Source organism: Octopus bimaculoides, chromosome 6 (assembly GCF_046866305.1).
Source record: "Octopus bimaculoides isolate indiv1 chromosome 6, ASM4686630v1, whole genome shotgun sequence".
Taxonomy (NCBI): domain Eukaryota; kingdom Metazoa; phylum Mollusca; class Cephalopoda; order Octopoda; family Octopodidae; genus Octopus; species Octopus bimaculoides.
In genome coordinates, this window is record NC_142933.1 from 97,164,477 (window position 1) to 97,180,422 (window position 15,946).

General features: G+C 35.4%; 1 protein-coding gene across 2 annotated transcripts in view; it reads left to right on the plus strand.

The window, feature by feature from the left end:
* Positions 1-15,946, plus strand: part of LOC106883129 (PH domain leucine-rich repeat-containing protein phosphatase 2) — a 173,523-nt gene that overhangs the window by 142,854 nt on the left and 14,723 nt on the right. For both annotated transcript variants that reach the window (XM_089353151.1, XM_052968645.2), the window contains exons 6-13: positions 2,010-2,156; positions 3,512-3,963; positions 5,486-5,546; positions 8,207-8,302; positions 8,930-9,088; positions 11,563-11,760; positions 13,881-14,043; positions 15,319-15,449. In XM_089353151.1, the coding sequence (XP_089209277.1) occupies positions 2,010-2,156; positions 3,512-3,963; positions 5,486-5,546; positions 8,207-8,302; positions 8,930-9,088; positions 11,563-11,760; positions 13,881-14,043; positions 15,319-15,449 (1,407 nt within the window). The remainder of the gene's footprint in view (positions 1-2,009; positions 2,157-3,511; positions 3,964-5,485; positions 5,547-8,206; positions 8,303-8,929; positions 9,089-11,562; positions 11,761-13,880; positions 14,044-15,318; positions 15,450-15,946) is intronic.

The following is a 15,946-nucleotide window of genomic DNA, read 5'->3' on the forward strand; positions in this document are numbered from 1 at the left end:
ATATATATATATATATATATATATGTATATATATATCTATATAATATATATATATTACATATATATATACATATATAATAATATATATATATATATATATATATATATATATATATACATATATATATATATACATATATATATATATACATATATATATATATACATATATATATATATACATATATATATATATACATATATATATATACATATATAATATAATACATATATATATATATACATATATATATATATACATATATATATATATATACATATATATATATATACATATATATATATATACATATATATATATACATATATATATATATACATATATATATATACATATATATATATATATACATATATATATATATATACATATATATATATATATACATATATATATATATATACATATATATATATATATACATATATATATATATATACATATATATATATATATACATATATATATATATACATATATATATATATACATATATATATATATATACTATATATATATATATACATCATATATATATATATATAACATATACTATATATATATACATAATATATATATAATATACATATATATATATAATACATATATATATATATATATATACATATATATATATATATACATATATATATATATATACATATATATATATATATACATATATATATATATATACATATATATATATATATACATATATATATATATATACATATATATATATATATACATATATATATATATATACATATATATATATATATATATATATATACATATATATATATATACATATATATATTTGTTGTACTTGGGGATGGTCATATTGCCAGTTTAGCCAATAAAAACACACGCACTGTATATTTGGTGTTAATTTTTTTTTTTTTTCAGCTTTATATTACATTAATCTTAATCTTAATCTTATTTCGGCCAGAGTTCTTTCGTCACACTTCTGTGACCTCATCAGTGGTCCTTTGTTTCCTTCTTTCTTATGTGTGTCTCACCTTGCTAACTATCAGCCATTTTGTCAAAATGGCTGATAGTTAGCAAGGTGAGACACACATAAGAAAGAAGGAAACAAAGGACCACTGATGAGGTCACAGAAGTGTGACGAAAGAACTCTGGCCGAAATAAGATTAAGATTAAGATTAATGTAATATAAAGCTGAAAAAAAAAAAAAAATTAACACCAAATATACAGTGCGTGTGTTTTTATTGGCTAAACTGGCAATATGACCATCCCCAAGTACAACAACATCTGTTTCAACACACGATTTCACATAAAAAATCTTGCAAAACAAATATATATATATATACATATATATATATATATATATATATATATGAAGGAGTTGCACATAAGAAATATCAACTGCCTTAGCTCACCATTTGATTTTAATTTAAAGCTTTCTAAGTAGTGTTAACCCATTAGCATTTAAACTGGCCATATCCTTCCCAAATATTCTATGTATTTTATGCTCAAACTGGTTATATCTGGCCTCTCACACCTATCTTACAATGTCATTCTGAAAATAAACAATCACATCATAGAAATGCTGAAGCTATGAGATTAAGTTTGATTAATTCAAAACAATGTAAATAAATAACCATTATATTTAACTGAGTAAACCGCACATTAAAGGGTTTAAGCTGCCGATAGACTTAAATCAATTCATTGACAAATTGATTAGAATATCCGACAAAAGACTTTGCATCGTTTGTTTTGTGAAATAGAGCTCCTTATTGACTTTGTGGTCTCACATATTTTAAATGCAAATGTAATGGAGATCAGCTTTACTGTTTTTCCCAGAAAACAAGAAATTGTGACCTACTGCAGACAAAGACAAAACCTTCCCGCTTACAAAACCAGGAATTTTTGTAATTCAAATTAGCCATTGCTTCAATATTGAATGATTGTTGTATTGCTAATGATTATTTTTATTGTTTGATTGTTTGTTTCTTTTCAGGTTTCGCTATTTGACTAGTTTGAACCTCGCAAACAACGATTTGAAATCATTTCCTTCCGCATTATGTAGCATGCAGAGTTTGACTGAATTGAATTTGGCCTCAAACAAATTGGAAGAGATTCCACCATCAATAGCTGACTTAACCAGGTAAATTTAGTGAGATCGCTTAATTCTATAATTTACAGAGATGATGCCACAAATTTTACTCATCATCATCATCATCATTATTTAATGTCCATTTTCCTTGCTGATATGGGTTGGATGGTCAGACAGGAGCTGGCAAGGCTAGGAGATGCATCAGATTCCATAGTCAGTTTCAGCTTCATTTCTACACCTGGATGCCCTTCCTAATGCCAACCACTCTATAGAGTATATTGGGTATTTTTTTACGTGGTACTATCACCAGTGCTTTTTGCATGGCACCATCACCAGAACTTTTTATATAGCACCGGCACCAGTGCTTCATTAATTAGAACAAATCTCTATGTATACTAAAGAAGGTAATCAAAAGACAGACTTTTGAATTCTGCAGTATTCTCTCAACATAGCTGGATATGTGAGTTTATTTGAAAAATCTGAAATGTTTTCTCATGTGTATTCCTTACATTGAAAATAGCACTTGGGCTTCACATTTCATTAAGCTCTTTCTCTCTTTATGGTGGAGGGTGATGGAGTCTAATGGCAGTTCTACAAAACCAATTAAGTCCTAGCAGTGATCCTAAGACTGAGTAAACATCACTACATAAACATATAAGCAGAAAGCTAATGTGGGTGTAGGTGCATGTCCCAGTGGTTAAGGTGTTAGGTTCACAATCACAGTGTTGTGGGTTCAGTTCCTAAATCAGGTAGTGTGAGGTGTTCTTGAGCAAGGTATTTCACTTCATGCTGCTCCATTGTACACAGGTGAAAATGAGTATCAGCCAAGTGCAAGAGCAGCTGCTTTTCCTTCAGTTGTCATCCTAGATCTGTTGCTGGGTCATACATGCACACTGTAGGCTTCTTTCAGTTTCTATCTACCAAATCCATTCACAAGGCTTTGGTTGGCCTAGGGTTATAGTAGAAGACAGTTTTTGTGCATCCATCTTTGCCAGCCTACATAAAAAAAAATATCATTGGGTAGCCATGGAAAAGATACTACGGATAAAAATACATGCACAAAAATAAATGAACACACAATTGGTTTCAAATTTTGGCACAAGGCCTACAATTTTAGGGGAGGGACTAAGTTGATTATATCGACCCCAGTGTTCAAATGGTGCTTATTTTAGTACCCCCAAAAGGATGAAAAACAAAGTTGACCTCAGCAGAATAAATGAACACAATATTAATCTTTAGAAGTATAGATTAACATTATAAACATTTATTAAAGTAAAAAGAAATAAAAACTTCAAAATTTTGAAAATATCTTCATGTTGCTGTATGTTTATTTGATTTTATAAATCTGAAATCCTGTCCTTGTTTCAATGATCTTCATTAATCATTGCCTTGTGTTGCCTCCATAGGTTACAAGTGTTGCGACTACACAACAACCACCTTACAACACTACCTGAAGAAATGGGCAGTATGAAACAGTTATCAGTTCTAATTCTGGCCTTCAATTATTTCACAACTGTACCATCAGTGCTGTTACGTATTCACAACATTTCTGACACAATGGAGAGTATCATTATGGCAGGAAACTACATCGAACGCCTTCAGGGCAACCTTCTAAATCAAATGAAACTGGTGAAAAAGATTGACTTTCGTTTCAATAGACTAACACTGATGCCCAGTGAAATTGCAAAGTTCCAATGTTTGGAATTCATGAGTCATCTGGACATCAGGGATAACAGCATTGAGGATTTGGACATACGAGCCTTGAAAGGGTTAGTCTATATTAACTGTGAACGTAATGGGATGCGAAGCTTACAGCTGAGTGGAGTTGCTTTGAAGTACATGTATGCCAAGGACAATGGTAAGAGAATCAATAGAATATTATTATTATTATTATTATTCCCTCTTTTCTTCTTTTTCTTTCTCTTCATTTTCTTCTCCTTCTCTTTCTCCTTCTGCATTGTTTTTCTTCTCCTTCTCTTCCCCTCTTCTTCATCATTTGTATGGATGGTGATCTTGTTTTTACACAGCATGCAAGTAACATAATCACAAGAGAAACACACACACACACACACACACACACACACTTATGTCAAGTTTCTCTCACTTTCTAATTTCTTTCACTGCCCACAAGGGGCTACACACAGAGGGGACAAACAAGGACAGACAAACGGATTAAGTCGATTATATCAACCCCGGTGCGTAACTGGTACTTATTTAATTGACTCCGAAAGGATGAAAGGCAAAGTCGACGTCAGTGGAATTTGAACTCAGAACGTAAAGACAGACGAAATACCGCTAAGCATTTCACCCAGTATGCTAACGTTTCTGCCAGCTCGCCACCTTCACAATTTCTGTCTACCAACTCCACTCACAAGGAATTAGTCAGCCCAAGGCCATACCAGACAGTGTGGAATAAGCCTAAAACCATGTGGTTGGAAACCAACCTACTAAGCTGCACAGCCATGTTATACCACCTTACTCATAACATACTTTAATACCAATAACATTGGGATGAGTAGAACAACAGATAGGAACTTACAATATATTGACTTATATATGATGGTAGTCTCTCTCTCTCTCTCTCCTGTAGTCTGAGAAAGGCTGTTCTGAAATTTCTTGCTGAACAACCTACACAAATGGTTTGTTTATAGTGATCAAATATATGTGCTGTACATTTGTCCAGTCTCTCCATCGAAATTGATGTTGTCTGAACAGGTCCACCATGTACCACACGTCAGGTGTCAGTGATTGCAGAGCAACACAATACACCTAGCATGATTTCGCAATCATGGGTGCAACACCTTGGCCATGTGTCCTCATACTGATTAATATATAACTTACATACAATGCACTCTCAGTGTATGCTCCACTCTATGTTCAACTGACCATATGTACATTCCCAGACAGAAATTCCAACCTTTCTTTTCATCCTCTCAGCCAGTATAACTCATAATCAATGTTTTGCTTCTTAATCCCTTAATCTTCAAGAACAGCATTATCATTATCATCATTTAATGTCTGCTTTCCATGCTGACACGGGTTGCATGGGTTGACAGGAAACAGGCAAGCAGCAGGGCTGTGTCATTTCTGGCATGGTTTCTACATTTGAATACCCTTCCTAATACCATCCATTTTACACATTGTACTGGATGCTATTTATGTGCCACCAGCACTGATGAGGTTGCCATGAAACTTGCAAGATATAAAAGAATAGTGGAAAAAGAAAGGGAAGAGGTCCCACTACTAAAACGAAGTATTTAGGAGGGGGAGGTGAGGATGGGTGGCTTTATGCCAGGTGTTGGGGTCATGGAAGGGGATGAGAGAGTGTACAGTCAACGTGTGGAAAATCTCAATGTCTATCTAATAATTTATTTTTGTAGAGCTTACTACTTTGAACATCACACCCAAACCGGAATGGCTTGTGGAGATGGACCTTTCGCAGTAAGTAAAACATATTCTTCATTTTTACCATAATGCATTAACTGTAACTATTACATACCCAAAACACCAATGCACATCAACTAACAAAACAGCCCCAAGAACAAACTGACAATGTCAATGAATTTATTTACTAATGTGATGTAGAAAATTTTTTGTTGTATTTTAACCCTTTAGTGTTTGCATTATTCTGCCAAAATTAATGCTTTTTCATCCACATTGTTTTGAACTAATCATGCATTATCTTGTAGCTATGAGATTTTGATGAGGTAGCTGTTAATTTTTAAAACGATATTGTAGGGTTGGTGTGAGAGACCAGATTTGGCCAATTTGAACATAAAGCAAGCAGAATACTTTTGGCCAGATATGGCCGGTTTAAATGCTAAAAGGTTAAAGTAAATTATTTTCTAAACTGACGGTGTTATTGAGAGAATGGAAAAGAGTGTGATGGAGTGAGACTGTATTAATTGGAGGAGAGGTTAGATGAGTGTAAAGGATAGATTTAGGTATGAATGCCATAACAGCTATTAAGTCAAAAGGGCTACAAATCCATATAGTGACCATCACTGTTGAATTGACAGAGAAAACACTACTTATCATTTTTTTTTTCATTTCTCAGATAAACAATTTATCAAGAACGTTTTCTCCAACGTTGCATGTGTATTGCAACTGCACCACCTTAAATACTTGGTTATTTTTTACAAAGCAGTTCAGTATATGCACGCTTTAATATGTAAAATGTTTGAGTAGCAGAAGAGGAATCTAGCTTTAATGTGTTATATTGATTTTGTGAATAGGGGTGATTGTGGATTTCTATGAGAGGTTGTTTGAAAATGATAGGCCTATTGTTGGTATTTAATTGCATGAATTAAATAAATTGTATCAGTATTTCTTTGAAGTTACTGGCTTCTGTGATGCCAGAATTTCCTCAATTCTATCGATAGCAATCCACCTGAGGCTGTATCTATGATACAAACTGCCTGTTTTAAAACTATCTAAATTAAAACGTTCCATCAAAATTTCATGTTAATTCATATTTAAAACTTCAGCTTAATAATCATCATCATCATCGTTTAACGTCCGCTTTCCATGCTAGCATGGGTTGGACGATTTGACTGAGGACTGGTGAAACCGGATGGCAACACCAGGCTCCAGTCTAATTTGGCAGAGTTTCTACAGCTGGATGCCCTTCCTAACGCCAACCACTCAGAGAGTGTAGTGGGTGCTTTTACGTGTCACCCGCACGAAAACGGCCACGCTCGAAATGGTGTCTTTTATGTGCCACCCGCACAAGCCAGTCCAGGGGCACTGGCAACGATCTCGCTCGAAAATCCTACAGGAGCCAGTCAGGCGGTACTGGCAACGGCCACGCTCAAAATAATGACAAAGTTAATTTGCTGAAGTCTTCATTATTTTCAAACACAACCAAATTAAAGCCAGTGTATTTCAACAGAAATATGGTAACAAATGGGTTAACATGAGGACAGAGAATTATAAACATTATTACTGATACTAAGGTATTTTCTTCATTTAAAATCCGTAGGAAACAGGTAACATTTGGAGGCAGTTGGTAGATGTGGATACTGTCTTAAATATATTCACCTGATTTAAAGTTATATCGATTTTATTAATAACTTTTAACTTTTAGTTCAGTTTTCCTGTGTTCACTTCATATCTACCATTAGTATTTCAGAACTCATTTATTAAGAGTGGTTTATTTAGAATTAAAAAAATCATTTAATTCATAATTTCATTGTGCTCAACAGCTGTTTCACTACAATAAAAATATCATCTTTTATATAATTACATAATGATTATACATAATTTATTAATTTAAAATTTATGTTTTACCCATATCATCAGGAGAAAAGAATGAAACCGAAAATAGTTGCTGAAACAAAGAAATTTTAGGAGTGATTTATAAACTGGTCGTTTATCTTTTGTCTTAAAATTGTTTCAGCCATTGAACTACAGCCATGCTGGAGCATTGCTTTGAAGGGTTTTAGCCAAACAACTAGACCCAGTAGTTTTTTTTTTTGTTTGTTTGTTTTTTTTAATCTGGTACTTATTTTATCAGTCGCTTGGCTGCTAAGTTATGGAGATATAAACAAACCAGCACTGGTTGTCGAGCAGTGTAGTATAAACACATACACACACACACATACACACACACACACACACATACACACACACACACGCTTATGTGTGTATATATATAGATAGATAGATAGATAGATGAATGGATGGACAGACAGACGGATGGACAGACAGACAGATAGATGGATGGATGGACAGACAGACGGATGGACAGACAGACAGATAGATGGATGGATGGACAGACAGACGGATGGACAGACAGACAGACAGATAGATGGATGGATGGACAGACAGACAGATGGATGGATGGATGCATAGACAGACGGACAGATTGCCAGACAGACAGATATAGATAGGTGTACAATGAACTTCCAAACAGTTTCCATCAACAAAATTCACTCACAAGCCATTGGTCAGTCTAGAAATATTGTAGAAAAAAACTTGTTCAAAGTGCCATACAGTGGGACTGAACTCAAAACCACATGGTCATAAAGTAAGTTTCTTAACCACACACCTGTACCTAATTTTTGATTTTTTTTTTTTTTTTTTTTTTTTTTTTTTTTCAGCAACAAAATCCGTGACCTCCCCACCTGGATTGCTGAGTGTTTCTTCATGGCAAGACTGGAAGTTAGTCATAACATGCTACATCGCTTGCCCATTCTGTGAGTTTCTCTTGATGGTAAATTTGATTATCTTTAATCAATTTCAACCAAATTTTTAAACACCTCAAATGCATCTTTGCCATTCTTATAAAATATATCAGAAGAGAACAAAAATATAAATTGTAAAATATTACCAAATATTTCTTTCTACATTTCTTAGTCTCCTGGTGAGTGGGTTTTTCACTGTGAGACATTTTCAGTACAAGGCAAAGAAAGCATGATTCAGCAAGCAAACAGCATCTTAATGCAATCTGCATACTAGAAAATTTATTCAATACAGCTATGCTATAAAAACATAGAGGACCTTATTAGTGTAGCATACATGTACAAGATTTTAATTATTTTGTCAAATGGTTCAGTGTTACTTGCATAAAATGATATTACAAGGAAATTTCTGTGTGTATGTATGTATAGAGTGTTTGAAGTGATGTACAGATATTGTATATTAAGAAAAAGGAGGCAGTCAGAATTTCAGATAGTTCTTTATTAGCGCTTTCATCTGTTCATGGGGACACTTCGGATAAGTTTTACAGAAAATTTCTTTGCCTTTTATAAAGATTTATCCAAAATACTGACTGCCTTATGTATATATATATATATATATTCTTTGAATTTCTCCATTGCCAGGATATTTACAACAGCCCAAAAGCTACAAGATCTTCGAGCCCATCACAATTGTATACGCCGACTGCCATCAACTGTTACAAACAACTCTTTGACCATGTTACAACTTCAACACAATTATATTGAAGAGTTACCTCATGACTTCCTTGTCAATGCTAACAAGTAATTACAATTATAATAACAATTATAACTTATTTCCTGTCACTAGTTTAATTATTCTTTCTGTTATAGGCACAAGTCTTTTAAGAAAGGGTCTGACCAAATACATCAACCTTGATGCTTCATTGGTATTTATTTTATCAACCTTGAAAGGATGAAAAGCAAAGTTGATCTCAGTGGAATTTGAAGCAGAATCTAAAGCTGGAAGAAATGCTGCCAAGTTTTATCTCCAACATGCTAACAGTTCTGCTAGCTCATCTTCTTGTTACAAGTTTCCAATCTGGCAGAAACGTTAGAACACAGGTGGCGAGCTGGCAGAAACGTTAGCATGCCAGGCGAAATGTTTTGCAGCATTTCGTCTGCCATTATGTTCTGAGTTCAAATTCCGCTGTGGTTGACTTTACCTTTCATCCTTTCATCATCATCATCATCGTTTAACGTCCGCTTTCCATGCTAGCATGGGTTGGACGATTTGACTGAGGACTGGTGAAACCGGATGGCAACACCAGGCTCGAGGTCGATAAATTAAGTACCAGTTACGCACTGGGGTTGATGTAATCGACTTAATCCCTTTGTCTGTCCTTGTTTGTCCCCTCTATGTTTGGCCCCTTGTGGGCAATAAAGAAATAATAAATGTTAGCACACAGGGCAAGACATTTAGTCGCATTTCATCTGTCTTTGTGTTCTGTGTTCAAATTTCACCAAAGTCGACTTTGCCTTTCATTGTTTCAGGGTCGATAAAATAAGTACCAGTTGAACACTGGAGTCAGTGTAATCCCCTCCGCTGAAATTGCTGGCCTTGTGCCAAAATTTGAAACCATTCCATGTTTTCAGCTTTTTGTTCTTATCATTCAACAATTTCTTCAAATGGAAAAAATTTAGATAAAAGTGTGTTTTTGTATGTGCATGTACACGTGTGTGTGTGTGTGTGTGTATGTACATGTATGTCTGTGTGTGTACATATACATCTCTGTGTGTCATGTGTATGTGTGCTCCCATGAGTGTTGCATGTACATGTATGCATGTGTCTGTGTTTCTGTGTGTGTTTCTGTTGAATTTTAACCCAGCACTGGCATTGACCACGCTCGGATGGTGCTTTTTACATACTACTGACATGGATGCCAGTCAGACAGTGCTGGCATCAGCCATGACTACAATTTCACTCAGTTTGACAGATCTTCCCAAGCATATCACCAACGATTGAAGGCCGTTTTTAACAGGCCAGTTCCTTGACACTGGCATCAGCCATGACTATGATCACACTTGGCTTGATGGGTTTTCTCAAGCACCGCATCTCTTCAAAGGTCTCGGTCGCTTGTCATTGCCCCTGTGAGGCCCAACTTTCGAAGATCATGCTTCACCACCTCATCTCATGTTTTCCTGTGTCTACCTTTTCCACAGATTCTAGCGTTAGAGTGCAACACTTCTTCATACAGCTGTCCTCATCCATACACAACACATGCCCATACCAGTGCAGTCATCTCTCTTGCACACCTCATCTGACGCTTTTTATGTCCCACTTTTCTCTCAGGACACTTACCCTCTGTCATGCATGCACACTGACATTACACATCCAGTGGAGCATACTAGCTTCATTTCTTACAAGCCTACACATGTCCTCAGCAGTCACAGCCCATGTTTCATTGCCATGCAGTATGACTGTTCACACACAGGCATCATATTGTCTGCCTTTTAGTCTGAGCGAGAGGCCTTTTGTTACCAGCAGAGGTAGGAGCTCTCTGAACTTAGCCCAGCCTATTCTTGTTCTAGCAACTATGCTCTTAGAGCATCAACCCCAGCTACTGACTTGGTCACCAAGGTAACAGAAGCTATTGACTACTTCTAGTTTTCCTCCCTGGCATGTGATGGAATCTATTTTCTGTACATTTTCGGTGTTTATTGTACCTGCGCATGTTCCACACGCAAAAACTATCTTCCCTATTAACTTTCCTTTGATATTTCTGCACCTCTTATGTGTCCTTAGCTTACAACAGGTACATCTTATGGAGTTTCTACCTATGCTTTTTCCACAGATCGAACAGGGCCATTTACCTGAAGCGATTTGTGGTTTGTCCGCCTTCCTACTTACTAAGACTTTGGTTTTTGCTAGGTTAACTCTTTATATTATATTATATCATATTATATTATATCATATTATATTATAAAGCGAGATTTCTATACATCTTAAATTTGCAGAGGAATTTGTAGTGGGGGAGTTTAGCTTAATCGGTCAAAGCATCGTGACGCGTAATCACGGAGATGTGAGTTCGAGTCCCACAGCTAACCGCCTACACTTTTTTCTGCAAAATTAGGGGTAGTTTATCCTGTTCAGACTATAATATTAGCATTATCCTGCATTTGAGAATTTAAAATCACTTCTTTAACTTTCTAAGACATCTCAACGCTTCTAAAAGCAAACTTCGTTTGTTTGTTTACGTTTATCGTAATTTGAATTTAACATATTTCTGTATTGCCAGACTTAAATATTTGAACCTGTCAAAGAATGTACTGGTGAATCTTCCAAGTCCAAACAGCAATGAATCATTGAACAGATTACAACATCTCTTCCTGACAGCTAACAGACTACATGATGATGTATTCCTTGTCATCAGTAATTTCCCTCGACTCAAGAGACTTCACTTAGCTCAAAATTTCCTCACAGACATTCCTGACAGGTAAGTTATTCTGATTGATTATTTGTGATATTTAGTTCCTTTATGATCTACTTTTAAAAAATAAATAAATAAATAAATATGAATGTGAATAAAAGTAACTGGATGATAGGAATCGATGTAAGCTTAAATAATAAACCACAAGAGGTGGACCACGATAGATGAACCACAATATGGTGAGGGATTACTGTATATATGTATATGCATATATATGTGTGTGTATATGCATACATATATATATTCTTTTATTCTTTTACTTGTTTCAGCCATACGACTGCGGCCTTTAGTTGAACAAATCAACCCCAGGACTTATTCTTTGTTAGCCTAGTACTTATTCTATTGGGCTCTTTTGCCGAACCGCTAAGTTACGGGGATGTAAACACACCAGCATCAGTTGTCAAGCGATGTTGAGGGGACAAACACACACACACACACACACACACACACACACACACACACATATATATACGACGGGCTTCTTTCAGTTTCCGTCTACCAAATCTACTCACAAGGCTCTGGTCGGCCTGAGGCTATAGTAGAGGACACTTGTCCAAGGTGCCATGCAGTGGGATATATATATATATATATACATATAGTTTTATATATATACACAGACAGACAGACAGATAAAGCAAGTATTGCACTTATACATACATGCATACATACATACATACACACACACACACACACACACACACACACACACACACACACACACACACACACACACACACACACATATACATACATGTGTGTGTGTGAGGACATACATGCCTGTAGGCAGGCAGCAGTAGGAATTCAAAGGGTTAGGATGAACCCCCACTACAGCCCTATGCAAATATAATTATTATCTAACATTTATTATAATTTTCTGAACAATCCCATCATTAGAATGTATATTTACCATATTTACAACTGTATTATATTTCAATTAGTTTGATCTCCAGATGTCAACAGAGGTCATATTCTTGAGTATACATCAAGACTAACTTCTGACACTTGGACCAAAGAAGGCAATTTTAAAAATAAAAGCCACATAATTAAAAGTAGGGTATATATAGCTTGTAAGCAATCTCTTTCCAGCTGTCTCATATTAATATGTAAGATTTATATTAAAATAGAATTTTCTATTTGCATTCATTCATAATGCATGCATTGTATGCTTTGCCTTTGTGTAGGAAATAGAACTGATATATGAATAGTTCCACATTGGATTTGAACCAGGAATTTTTATTTCTAAATTAAAGTGGCCTAGTGGATGAGAGGTCATTACTCTTTGTTTAGAATTAAAGTTTCTTTGTTCAAATCCAGTCTATGTACACAAACAGAAATAAAACAATTGATGACAATAAACCCTTTCAATACCAACCTGGCTGAAACCACCTCTGGCTCTGTAGTACGAATGTCTTATTTTCATCAGATGTCTTGCAAACAACTCGCACATGCAAGTGCTACCAGTCGAGAACTCCACATACCGGAAGCCAGCAAGTGTATGGGGTCATCAGGAGAAAATGCGCGCTGTTTCGGGGCCTACCTTTTGACGGCATCAATGTCCCCCCCTCACCACTTGCTAGATCAACTGGTTATTAAAAACAAAGCTCAATATTTCTCTAGCCATCGTTCATCGTCTCTTTTTAACCAAATCCAGTGGCTAGCCTTCTCCACTGTATTTCGGATATCAGTCATGGTGGTATTTACCTTACGATGAGTTAGGCCTAATGATAACAGCAGTCGTCTCACACTCTGTCCTACAAACCCTCTACATCCAACTTCGATTGGAAAATGCTCCACTTTCCAGCCTGCGTCTTCACATAAAATCTTCCACCAAACCTTAGTCACAGTTTATGTTCCTAACACTTGCTTAATGATAACTAAGTTATTTTACTAAATTCTTTGTTATATTTAAAATTAATTGAAAGTAACACGGAGCATCTCAAAATAAATACGGTAATGAAAGGGTTAAACATTAAACCAATCAAAGCTGGTAGATGTAATTATTATACATAACAAAGAAGAAAGAGACTAACGGTCCTGAAAATTATAATCATATTAAAAATTACTTCTCCCACATGTATAGATATTTATATGATGAATTTCTTAACAGAGAATATGTTCTATTACAGCACCCTTTCCAAGCTTGAAGCTCTTGAAGAACTGAATATCTCTTCAAACAATCTGTCACATTTCCCATCATCTTTATGTAGACATAAAAAACTGCAGATTTTGAGAGCAAATTGTAATCGAATTCGAGAATTACCAGCTTTCAAAGAGGCTACAGAACTGAAGGTAGAGGGTTTTTTGTTGTTTCTTTTTTTTTTATATGCTGCAAGTATTGTCAAGCTAAACTTCAATGTTTAAATAAAATCTTTAAGGAGTGCAGGCATAACTGTCTGATTAATAACTTCACTTTCTGCTCATTTAATTTTGTATTTGAGTCTATTGTTTAGCATCTTGTGCAAGTGTCTTCTACAATAGTTTTAAGTTGACCCAACAGAGGCAAAACCTGTATTTTTGTGTTGGCACTCCGTCGCTTACGGCGTCAAGGGTTTCAGTTGATCCGATCAACGGAACAGCCTGCTCGTGAAATTAACGTGCAAGTGGCTGAGCACTCCACAGACACGTGTACCCTTAATGTAGTTCCTGGGGATATTCAGCGTGACACAGTGTGACAAGGCTGACCCTTTGAATTACAGGCACAACAGAAGCAGGAAGTAAGAGTGAGAGAAAGTTGTGGTGAAAGAGTACAGCAATGTTCGCCACCATCCCCTGCCAGAGCCTCGTGGAGCTTTAGGTGTTTTTGCTCAATAAACACTCACAACGTCTGGTCTGGGAATTGAAACCGCAATCCTATGACTGCGAGTCCGCTGCCCTAACCACTGGGCCATTGCGCCTCCAAAACCTGTATTAAAGTCCTACAAACGTAATATGTATTTTGGGTTAGTTGGTTTAATTCATTGCCCAGTTTAGTATCGCCACCTGGTGTTTGGGTTCTTTTAATAGAGTTTACACCATTGCAAATAGGTTGTCTTGATTTCTTGCTCAGAAACTATTCAAAAAGGTCACAGGTACCACACTTCTTCCCCAATTTAAAACAATTTATCTTAAAAACTTATATATATAAGATGGCTGCAGCGAAATTTCAAACATTGGCATCACTTGATTGTTCTCCTAAACATAAGCAGCAGGAATATGGTTTTTCAGTTCTAAATATTCTTTTGCATAAATTTGGCAATAATGGGCTCTTTTTGCTGCAAATGTTCAGAGAGGTTATCCTCCTGAACTTACACATGCCTTCAAGGAGTTTTTCATTAAGTGTTTAGCTTCTTTTTTTTTCTTTTGGCTATGGCCAGTCATAGTAAGTTACATGACATAAAAGTAAATACATAATCATGAAGGCTGATGCAAACACACAAATTATTGATTGTACCTCCTTTCCTTTTCCATGATGACAGGGGATAATTTGAGAGAAATGTTTTCCCATTTCCAACAATTTCCTCAGTGATTAGATTTGATAATTATGCAATTGTTACTTTATTATTCTTTTTCATTTTCCTTCACCAGGTTTTGGAAGTTGGCTTTAATCAGCTCTTTGACATCCCCATGAGCAATCTTGTAAATTCTCATGTTAATCTCTTGGATATTTCTGGTAACCCAAACATCACTTTCAACACAACAGCATTGCAAGATCTCACGTAAGTCATTTTTCATTATCTCATCTAAACCTTCTAATTAGTATCATTATCTTTGATGAGTAATTGCTCTCCAACAATTAAAGGAGCATTGTATTAATCCCTGAAACTCACAGCTGCTGGTATCATTGTTTATTCAGGGTGCGAAATTGCTACACTTCTCGAACAAAATGATCTATTTCACATTTTTTCCATTATTCGTAAGCACAGAATATGCTCATTCAAACCAATGGTTCTTAACATGGACAGTAAGCATTGCCTTGAGGGCATTCTAAGCTCACAATGTAGTTGCAGATATCATAGGGACACTGTGAAGGTACTGGTCACTTAGAGGAATCATGACTTTCCCAAGAAATAAAATATTTAAACCTGATACATCATCATCATCATCGTCATCATCGACATTGTCATCGTCATCATCATTGTCGTCATCATCGTTGTCATCATCATCATCATCATCACTCTATGTCCACTTCCCACGCTAACATATTTTGGATGGT